The sequence below is a fragment of the Lactuca virosa genome, chromosome 1, assembly GCF_052849685.1.
Source record: "Lactuca virosa cultivar CGN04683 chromosome 1, Lactuca_virosa_CGN04683_v6, whole genome shotgun sequence".
In the NCBI taxonomy this organism is placed as follows: domain Eukaryota; kingdom Viridiplantae; phylum Streptophyta; class Magnoliopsida; order Asterales; family Asteraceae; genus Lactuca; species Lactuca virosa.
The window spans coordinates 89,188,242-89,198,667 of record NC_136426.1 but is presented as its reverse complement, the minus strand read 5'-3'; the positions used below and the strand labels follow the sequence as shown (position 1 = coordinate 89,198,667).

The following is a 10,426-nucleotide window of genomic DNA, read 5'->3' as shown; positions in this document are numbered from 1 at the left end:
AACCCACACACCAGACATAATATACTACTCAATTCCAACCCTTTTTTTTCTGACAAATTGAACCGAGTAGGTCAGCCGATGAAGAGCAAGACACCAACCAAAAATTCTTATTTTTTTAGGTAATACTTTACACCATCTAGTAGTTTGAGAATGACCCAATAATAAACATCATCTATGTGTCTCCTGGTTTGATTTACTGTGAACTCATCAAATTATAATTTATATGGTTTTACAATATGCAAATTGTCTAATCTTTTAAATCATAAATTGTTATGTATGTTAAAAACTTATTGTTTTCAGATCACTTCCCTTTAAATATTCATTACCAATAGGACCGACCCTGAGCACATGCCAGGTGTGCGACCGCACAAGGCCGTGTCGTCAGGGACCTGAATTTCAATCCGTCAGTAATCCGTCATAAGCCATCACTAATCCGTTAATCCGTCACTAATTTGTCCCAATCTGTTGCTAATCTGAAATTAGATGTCCATTTTTTTATTTTCGAACAGAGCCTTAAAAATTAACGAAACAGTTCTAAATCCCAACCCATAGACTCCAATCGAGGCACTACTTATATAGTAAGAGTATAGTCTTGATTAGCTCCAATAGTCACATAAATAATGATGCACTAAATACGATTACATAATAATATGTATATTTTTAATAGATTAAATTAAAAGATAGTATAAAATTGATCAATATCTTTTGGGAAATCTCCAGAAAAGTCCTAAAATTTTACCTTAATTTACGAAAAAGTCCCAAACTAAAATTTGTTTACCAAAAAGCATGAATTACTGGTAAAAATGCCGATTTGACCCCTTTTTTCCGGTTTACCGGTTTTATTACTTACATATTTCAATAAAGTCCCATTATTTTACCTTAATTTGCGAATAAGTCCCAACATAAAATTTACTGATGATTTGGCTATTTTCTTCATGTAACATACATTTTATCGGTTTCATTGCTGACTTAGACACCTAGTCATTAAGTTAGCTAACAAGATGAATACGATTGGTTATATAATGTCCCATTGACTGAAAATTTTGATATTCATCTCATCGACTCATTATGGCTATGTATCTATGTCAGCAATAAAACCAATAAAATGTGTGTTTCCAAGAAAAAAGGGCAAAAAATGAGTTGATGTCTGATGAGATGGATATATTGGGTTACATAATATTAGATAGACAATTTGATATTTCTTATTAAGTCAAAATAACGCAGTTGTTGTTAGTTTATGTAATTATTGTAGTCGTCGTTGGATGCATTTTATGTTCCAAAAAGATATACAATACATCAGGATATCAAGTTTTATGCTAAACATAGCATTATTTAACTAAACATATCCATCTCATCATCTCATTTAATGACTAGGCGTTCGGGTCAGCAATGAAACCGGTAAAATGTATGTTACATAGAGCAAATAGTCAAATTATCAGTAAAGTTTATTTTTGGACTTATTCGCAAATTAGGGTAAAATAATGAGACTTTAGTGAAACAGGTAAGTAATAAAACCGGTAAACCGGAAAAAATGGGTCAAATCGCCATTTTTACCGGTAATTCATGTTTTTTCGTAAACAAAATTTAATTTGAGACTTTTTCGTAAATTAGGATAAAATTTTAGGAATTTTATGGAGATTTCTCATATCTTTTAGGTATAAATTTTCAATTTTCAATTCAGAAACTTAAATTAACTCATTTTTATATTAATATGTTGGAATTACACTCTTTCAAAATAGTGTGATACATGTTTGGGTCACAGGGTAACCACACGCGTTAGAAGAATGACCACATTTCACACAGGAGGTTTCTTTGAAACAATTAAACCTTATTTCATGGAGATTTACATTACATTCACAAATCCAAAAATATACTCTTTTTGGCTTCTTCAGTTCAGCTGCATTTCCTCGAACCTGCGTTTTTATCCTTTCCGACATCCGATGACGAGTGAGAAGCTCTATAAATCCCGCAGGTTGCCTCGACGATTGTCATTCTTCATCTTCTTAAAGGCTTCTGATTTCATTCATCGGTGAACCTCTTTTTCTTCTTCGTTTTTGATTATCTACTTCTGTATGTCGTAATGCAAATGATTCTTCTCCATCTTCTTTCTCCAAACCTCTCAATTCAGCTTTTCGTGAAGCTTTTTTTGTTGATTATCGATTTCTTATTTTGTAGCCAGGCTCAAAATCATCGCAAAACCAGCAAAACGACAGACATCTACCGTAATTTGACAAGGTATGTGTTCATGGCTGTGATTTTTTCCGTAACCTGAATCCAAATTTTGTTTGAACGTTTTCGAATGTATTCAATTCGGCGATTTTTTAACCTAATCTGGATTTAGGTTGAGTAGTAGGTATGATTTATCGTGATGAACAATTGTTCTGTTCATTGTTCATATGCTTATTGCATCAATTGTTAACATTGAAAGGAAAGTAATGAGAAATTTGATATAATTCTAGTTGCTGTAGTATTTTTGTAAGCTCCGGCAAGCATTAGCTGTTCATACAGAGGAGCAGATATCCGTAAACGGCGTCGTACCACTGGAGATTAAGTTGACTGCTACTTTCTTCGTTTTTTTTTTTTTTTTTTTTTTTTTCCTAATTAAAAAGTTGCATCCTCTAACTTTTGGGAAAGCTATGCTTCCAAAATGCGAATTCATAATCAGATAATGATTAATGATAGATCGTTTTGCATAAATCAGTATAGTGGTTTTGAAAAGATACCGTGCTAATAAAGTTTTGTTATTGTGAAGTTAGAAATGTGTTACAATATTATAAAATTTTGTTTTTCAAAGGCTCGATACCTCAAGATAGATTCTTCATTCTTCCATTATTGACACTAGAATATTCATATAACTAATAACTATTCATAAAATATTTGTTATTAATATTTTGTAATATTTGTTGTTGATTGATAACAGATTAATCTGAAAAACTGTTATTTTTTATTTTAAATCAATAATAAAAGATTTAAAAATTAAATAGAAATTTTGATTTAATGTTTATTTTAAATATTGTTATTGATGAATTAATTTAGAAGTTTTTATTAGACTACTTTTAGTTTGGATCAAAAATATCAAAACTGTTTGTATGGGAATGTTAATTTTTAGTTTTATTTTACTATTTTTTTAGAACGATTTGAGATTGAACCCGAGGCCTCTTTATTAGAAACACCTTATTCGACACCTTGTTAATGAGCTAGCTCCAACTTGTTACTATTAATTATTATTACTTAATTAATTTTAAAACTATTAATTATTATTAAAAAGTTATATAAAACTAAAGTTTAGGTACAAAGTTTTATTTACTTTGCATTTATCTCATTTTAATTAACCAATTTTGATTTATTATTATTATATATATATTAAAGTTATGAAGAAAATGAATAGTAAACTTGTCATTTTCTTGGCAGAATTTGTCCCTGTATTATTACTGGGCTTCAAAGTTAGGAATAATAATTTTAGATGTTTTTTAGCAACTTTGCTCCTCATTCTTTAACCATTTTGACACTTTTGGTCCTTGCAACCAATATTTTTACACTTTTTAGGAACCTTTTAATATTTAAAGTTTGGCCACAAAACTTTAACGGTTTGACAACTTTGATCCCTTTTCTAAAAAGTTGCAAATTCCTACCCCTTTAATTCTTTAGTCATTTTGACACTTCTGGTCCTTGTAGTCAAAACTTTTACATTTTTTCATAAAAACTGGATTTTTTTGGCAACTTTGCTCCTCATTCTTTAACCATTTTAACACTTTTGGTCCTTACAATCAATATTTTTACACTTTTTAGGAACCTTTTAATCTTTAAAGTTTGGCCACAAAACTTTAACGGTTTGACAACTTTGATCCCTTTTCTAAAAAGTTGCTAATTCCTACCCCTTTAATTCTTTAGCCATTTTGACACTTCTGGTCCTTGCAGTCAAAACTTTTACATTTTTTCATAAAAACATGAAAAAAACGGTCCGGGGCAAAGTCCGGGCTTTTCATCCTTGCACTTTCTACGTCTGTCATATTTATCGATTCGCAAACAACATTGAAAGCTTCTGGCCCCCGCGTAGTAGGGGTAACCTTTCTAGTTGTTATAATGAATTTGAAAGTCATGGGGTTTCATGATACAACTAACCTGACCAATTTTATAGTAGATATATAGATATCTTTTCAATTCCAATAAAAAAACTCACATTTTGGGATCTAATGGAAGGAACGGCCACCATAAACTCTAGAATTGTTAAAAAAAAGTATTTATGGAAACAATAAAGTGACAAGTACAAATAAATAATCTTAAAGAAAACAAAGGTACTTAAATTTTATAGATTTTGACATGGTCAAATGTATATAATAACAACATTCTGTAAAAAATTTTATGATGGATTGTCACATTAATATTTCATTTTTTATACAATTTTACTATTTAATTTGTATAGTACAATAGTGCATTGAATTTCTGTACAACTTTTCCCATTGAACAGTTTAGTGGCCACCGAACCTCAGATTCATTTGAATGTCAACTTGACATCTCACTATGGTTGAGTTTAATCTATTAAATGTCAACTAGACATTCTACTTTATTAACTATTCCATTAAACCATACACTGTGGATGCTATTAGTTAGAGAAAAGACAAGTGTCTTGTAACAATCATATTCTTCATTCGTATGGCATGATATGTTTTCAGGGCGATAAGCACTCGGAAAACAAGGCGTAGTTCCAATGGGTGAAGCAAATGGCATAATCCACGACGATCCACCACCGCAACCACCACCGCTACCTCAATCACGTTTCAATCTTCCTTGTCAAGATTTACTTGCTGGTAACTATACCATCTTATAATTTCAAACTTATACTAATTTTGTTGGGAATCTTTGAGGCCATTTTTGAAATATACACAGATAACAGACGCAGGGACTACATCAATATATGCGTTCCTCTATGCGAAGCATTAACTAAAGCAGACTGGCAAACCGCAAAACACATCATCGGTAGCCCTGAATACCTCTTACGTTACAGCATCAATGAAAACTGCGAAACACCACTTCACGTTGCAGCATCAGCTCAAAGCAACACTGACAGCATCGAATTCGTGCAATATCTTGTGGGTAAAATGAGTGAGGCCGACTTGCAACTGCAGAATAGAAGTGGAAACACTGCCCTTTCTTTGGCAGCTATATCTGGAAATGTTGAAATTGCTAAAATTATGGTGGGGAGTAACAGTAATTTGCCTACCATCCCTAATGGCGAACAAATGATGCCGCTTTATATCGCTGTGTTATTTGGAAACATAGAAATGGTGGATTATCTCTATGAAGAGTCTCTTCAAATGAATGCCTCTGGTTGGACACCTAAGAATAGGAGTTGGGTTTTCTTGAAGTCCATTGAGATGGATTTCTTCGGTACGTACATATTTTAATTACTTGAAAGCTTTCGTTTCTCATTATTACATGCTAATAACTTTTGCACATACATTTTATCTATTAACTTATTCTTTTGTAGATTTCGCTCTGAAAATATTGGAGCACCACCCACTACTTGCTCAAAGTGGGGAAGCTTTATGTGCTTTGGCTCGAAAGCCTTCTGCATTTGATGAAATAAAACCACATTACATCAGAAGCGTCGTGAATTCAAGTATCTTTTCGCTTTCTACATTTAATTTGTTATAATTAAAATTGGCTTGTGTTTGGTTCTTAATTGTTATTTCTATTTTTGCAGCCTTCCATTTGAAGGTGGAACCAGTTGACAATAAAGCCGTGGAGTTACTAATAAAGATTTGGACAAGTATTGAGGAAAAGCCCAAAACTGAAATAGACAGAATACTCAGAGGCCCAATAGTTCTGGTAGATGGGAAACAAACATACCCCTCTCGAGTACTTTTTGTTGCTGCAGAAACAGGAAATACTAGGTTTTTGGTTGAGCTCATACGTCGATATCCTGATCTTATATGGAAGCAAAATGAAAACAATCAAAGTATTTTTCATGTTGCTGTTTCTCATCGTCATGAGGGTATATATAATTTGTTGTATGAGATCGGATCCATGAAGGCTTTGATAATTCCAGTCAAAGATCTAGAAGGGAATAATATGTTACATTTGGTTGGAAATAACACTCAGAAAACCCGACTTCGACATGTGTCAGGGGCAGCTTTCCAGTTGCAACATAAATTATTATGGTTCAAGGTATATATTTTATATTTCTCTCAAATATTATCCATGTTAATTTATTACTTGTTTACATTCACCCTATTGTATGATAATCTCCTATATATGTTTGTGTTGTAGGAAGTGGAGTCTATGGTACCTCCTCTTTACAAAGAAAAGAAGAACAAAAGTGGCTTAACACCATATGAACTATTCACTGAAAACCACAAACCTTTAGTAACCGAAGGTGAGAAATGGATGAAAGGAACCGCTAGTAAATGCATGGTGGCTGCCGCCCTAATAGCCACCGTAGTATTTGCAGTCGCTTACACAATTCCCGGTGGCTACGACCAAAAAACCGGCTTTCCTATGTTTCTTCACAACGGTCCATTCCTAGTATTTGTCATCTTGGATGCTATTTCCTTAATCTTGTCTTCCACTTCAATCCTTGTGTTTTTATCCATCCTCACGTCTCGTTATGCTCAGGAGGATTTCCTTGAATCATTACCCAAAAAGCTTTTGGTGGGTTTATCAATGCTTTTTCTTTCCATAGTCACCATGATGTTTTCTTTTAGTGTTAGTTTCTTTGTGATATATCGTCACAAGTTTATTGTCATTGCAATCTTCATTAGTGTGGTTGCGCTTATACCTATTGTTTCGTATGCTCAACTACAATATCCTCTTGTGAAAGACGTGTTTAGTTCAACGTATGGGTCTAGGTATCTCTTTAAGCCCAAGAAACCAGTGCTTTATTATCAAAATCCAAGGGTCTAGATGTCTAGTAGTAGTAGTTGTTATTATTGTTGTGTGTTTGGTTTGGTTTGGTTTGATAAAGATTTTGTTTTAAGAACATGTATTGAAACTTATTTTTTATTATTAAAGTTTATAGTCGATTCTTTCATGTAAAGTATATGTATCTCACTTTATGTAGTTTTGTTCTTTTATTCATGAATATTCTTTGTATCTCTTTTTAGAAGTATTGAAATTTGGTTTATCTTTTTCTTTTTAAACCATCTTCTCATAACATACACGTAAGCATCATAATTTAACATTTAACAAATTACACATAGAAACCATATTTAAAAGTATTGTATTTCATAATTGAATAAACTAAGTGCTAATTTGTATTTCAAAATTCGTATTGATAATACTCATTATTATTATTTTTGTATATGTTATAAAAAGTAATAAATTAAATATATGTGTAAAACTTTTTGTAATATATAGTTAGTTTGTAATTTATGATACTTAACATTAAATATTTTAAAAAATAATAATAAAACCCCTGTGTACAAGTCCAGACACTATCACACCACTATTTCCGCTCTAACCAATTGCCAAGTGCCAACAATACCATTACCCTACATTTTTGCCATAACTATACTAATGATTTAATGTTATCAATACCCCTAAATGTTGTGGTATTTTTTTTTTTAAATTTACATTAGAAATTAAAATAAAAGAGAATCATAAAAATATTTACATTGGTGGTGAGAATTGGGAAACTGTGACCTCTAATGGAATTTGGGTACAATAATTGGGCCAAAACAACAAAACAAATAAGGATCATAGACTATTGAAAGTTCAAGCATTATCATTTATTCATTAATCGTAGACTTGTTCAAAAGCCCACGAGGCTTGTTCATTAAAAAAGTAATGCAAAAATTAAACATGACTATTATTATTTTTATTTTTGAACGGTGAAAATTTTATTAAAAACTAACAAGAAGCTAGAAAAAACCATTATAACAAAGCAGTAGCAAAAGAAGGACTATGCAACCAAGAAGTCCAACTTATTCTACCTTTGCTACTTCTATTGGAAATCCAAAAAAACGCCATATGAACAATATCATCAAAAATACCAGACTTCCTAGGAAGAATCGTTCCAAAAACAATAGAGTTACGAAAATTCCACAAACTTTATAAAGCTGTAAAAATTACAACTTCAAACGTTTTTCATTGTCCGCCCCTCAAAGAAATCGAATCTAACCAAGAAAAAATAGACTGCACCGAAACATTATCTAGAATCTGGATATCCAACCATATGACAATACGAGTCCAAACGCCTACAAGCTCTTTACAGGAAGCGAAAAGATGATCAACTAATTCAACCGTAAGAGAGCAAACATGACACATAATCGAATCCACCATAATACCTCTATGAGAAAGTCTCTCTCTAGTAGGAATACTCTGTAACCGAATCCTCCATGCTAGAATATTAATTTTGATGAGAATCCAATTATTCCATCTGGTTTCACTACCACCAGAAAACAACAACAACAGATCTCCATCTAAATAAGCTCTAGCAGAAGAGACAGAAAAATTATCTGACACATCTAGGAGCCAACCCAATCTATCCGGGTTCAAACTCAGTTGAAAGTGTTGGATTAGGTGTCTAAGCCTATAACTATATTTGGTATGTACTTGACCCGATAGTAGCATGGTCCTTTTGGGTTGCCTTCACCAAAGCAACTTGACTGGATGAATGATGGAGAAAGAGGTTAAATTATGATTTATTAATATATTATAGGAATAATATATTAAAAGAGAAATCATATTATTTAATTAATATTGGTCAAAAATTATTAATTTAGTGATCAAAAGAGATTAATTAATTTAAGGGACTGATATTGTAATTATAATATGTGACAACCGTCACTTTATGGTCAAGTCAAAGTCAAATAAAGTCAACCAGTCAAACCAGTCAACTCAATTAACCCTTGTATATTAGAGTTTACATTATGTTTACTATTGTACAACACACCATTCTAATGCAAAGTATCACTTTGAGTTTTCACGTGTTCAGAAAATCTAAACCCTAATCAGGATAAGTGATGGAACTACTCGATAAAACATTATTACATACCCTTTGGGGGCGTATAACACTCATAACGAGGCTTGATGGGGTCTACAAACCTTGCATTTCGAAGCTAAACACTGGCAAAGGTGACAAACAAAGTCTCTCTCAATCTCTCTCGCTATCTCTCTCTCTCTCTCTCTCTCTCCCAAATCTCTCCCAAATCTCTCTCGAAATCTCTTTCAACTTTTCATGAACTCTCGGGGCATCCCGACCCTTAATTTAGTCAAAAACCGCTCGAAACGGAAAGATTTCTCGAAAAACAGCCATGTAGGGCCGAAACCACTCTTAGAACCGAAGCCTCCCTATAAGGACCGAAACCTGCTATGAGGACCGAACCTTGCTATAAGGACCGAAACCTGCTATAAGGACCGAAACCTACCATTAGGACCGAACCCGCTCTTAAGAACCGAACACACTTTCAGTCCGAATCAACCTTCGGCCCTGAATTACCCTTCGGTCCGAAGACCACTTTCGGTTCCTTCCACTTTCGGCCCACCTACCTTCGGGTCTCAAGCTTCTTGGACCGAACCCTCGGTTCTGACCCTCAAAACCTCGCAGCTTCGCTTCTTGATCCCGATTTTCGAGTAGTTTCGCGTTTTAAGCTCGTTTTTCATGATTTTAACGTGGGATTTTCACCCAAACTCATATTTTGACATATAAGACCCTATATATTCATATTTTAATCACATTTTGTGTGAAATCTTTATCTAAGAATAATATCTTTTGTGCAAGATATTCATTTGGAGTGTTGACTTTCCCATAAAGTAATGACACAAGCTACCTCCCATACCCACTCTATGACAACCTCCAGTCAGTATTCACCTCTAGCTATTCAACTATTTGTCCTCTCACACTCTTCTCCAGCAAGTTATCTTGATCAAAGGCTGGACAAATCCTTATCTCTCCTCCCAAAATATTCATTCTTCTCACCAAAAAAAAATCAAACCCATTTCTCTCTCACTTTCTCTCTCTAAACTCGAAATTTAAAGGCTGTTCTTGAGCATTCTCCTTCAGTTTTGGTAAGTATCTTCATCCTACACTTGAATACTCTACACTCCTTCACTCAAATCATGAATCTCTTACATAAATATCGTCATATTTGTGCTTAGGATCTTCAAATCTTCAAGCATCTTTCAAGTGTTCTTGACTTGGAAACTTCTTTTCTTCTACATCCATCCTAAAAAATCACTCAATCTGAGTTCATACCCCTACATTTTCATGTTTTCTTCAAGTTTTAGGGGGAGAATACAAGTTAAAACACCAAAAACTTAACTAAACTCAAACATCAGCTTTCAATAGGAAAGTTTAGTTCCATTCACGGACTATTTTGAACATCTTAAACTTAATATCTTTCAAAACTGTTTCATATGAAAATATTTCAGGTTTATACCTTTCTAATGACTACTTGCACATCTCCATACGAGTTTTCTACAATTT

General features: G+C 33.1%; 1 protein-coding gene across 3 annotated transcripts; it reads left to right on the top strand.

Moving 5' to 3' along the window:
* Positions 1-1,809: 1,809 nt before the first annotated feature.
* LOC145150412 (uncharacterized) lies at positions 1,810-7,036 on the top strand. 3 transcript variants are annotated; one of them, XM_079075272.1, is made up of 7 exons: positions 1,810-2,029; positions 2,180-2,235; positions 4,674-4,808; positions 4,888-5,388; positions 5,489-5,620; positions 5,705-6,168; positions 6,271-7,036. In XM_079075272.1, the coding sequence occupies exons 3-7, from the start codon at positions 4,709-4,711 to the stop codon at positions 6,901-6,903; spliced, it is 1,830 nt and encodes a 609-aa protein (XP_078931398.1). In that variant the 5' UTR covers positions 1,810-2,029; positions 2,180-2,235; positions 4,674-4,708; the 3' UTR covers positions 6,904-7,036. The 3 variants fall into 3 exon arrangements, with proteins under 3 accessions (XP_078931398.1, XP_078931397.1, XP_078931399.1); XM_079075271.1 differs by having other exon boundaries at positions 2,176-2,235; XM_079075273.1 differs by having other exon boundaries at positions 1,810-2,070; positions 2,176-2,235.
* Positions 7,037-10,426: the final 3,390 nt, after the last annotated feature.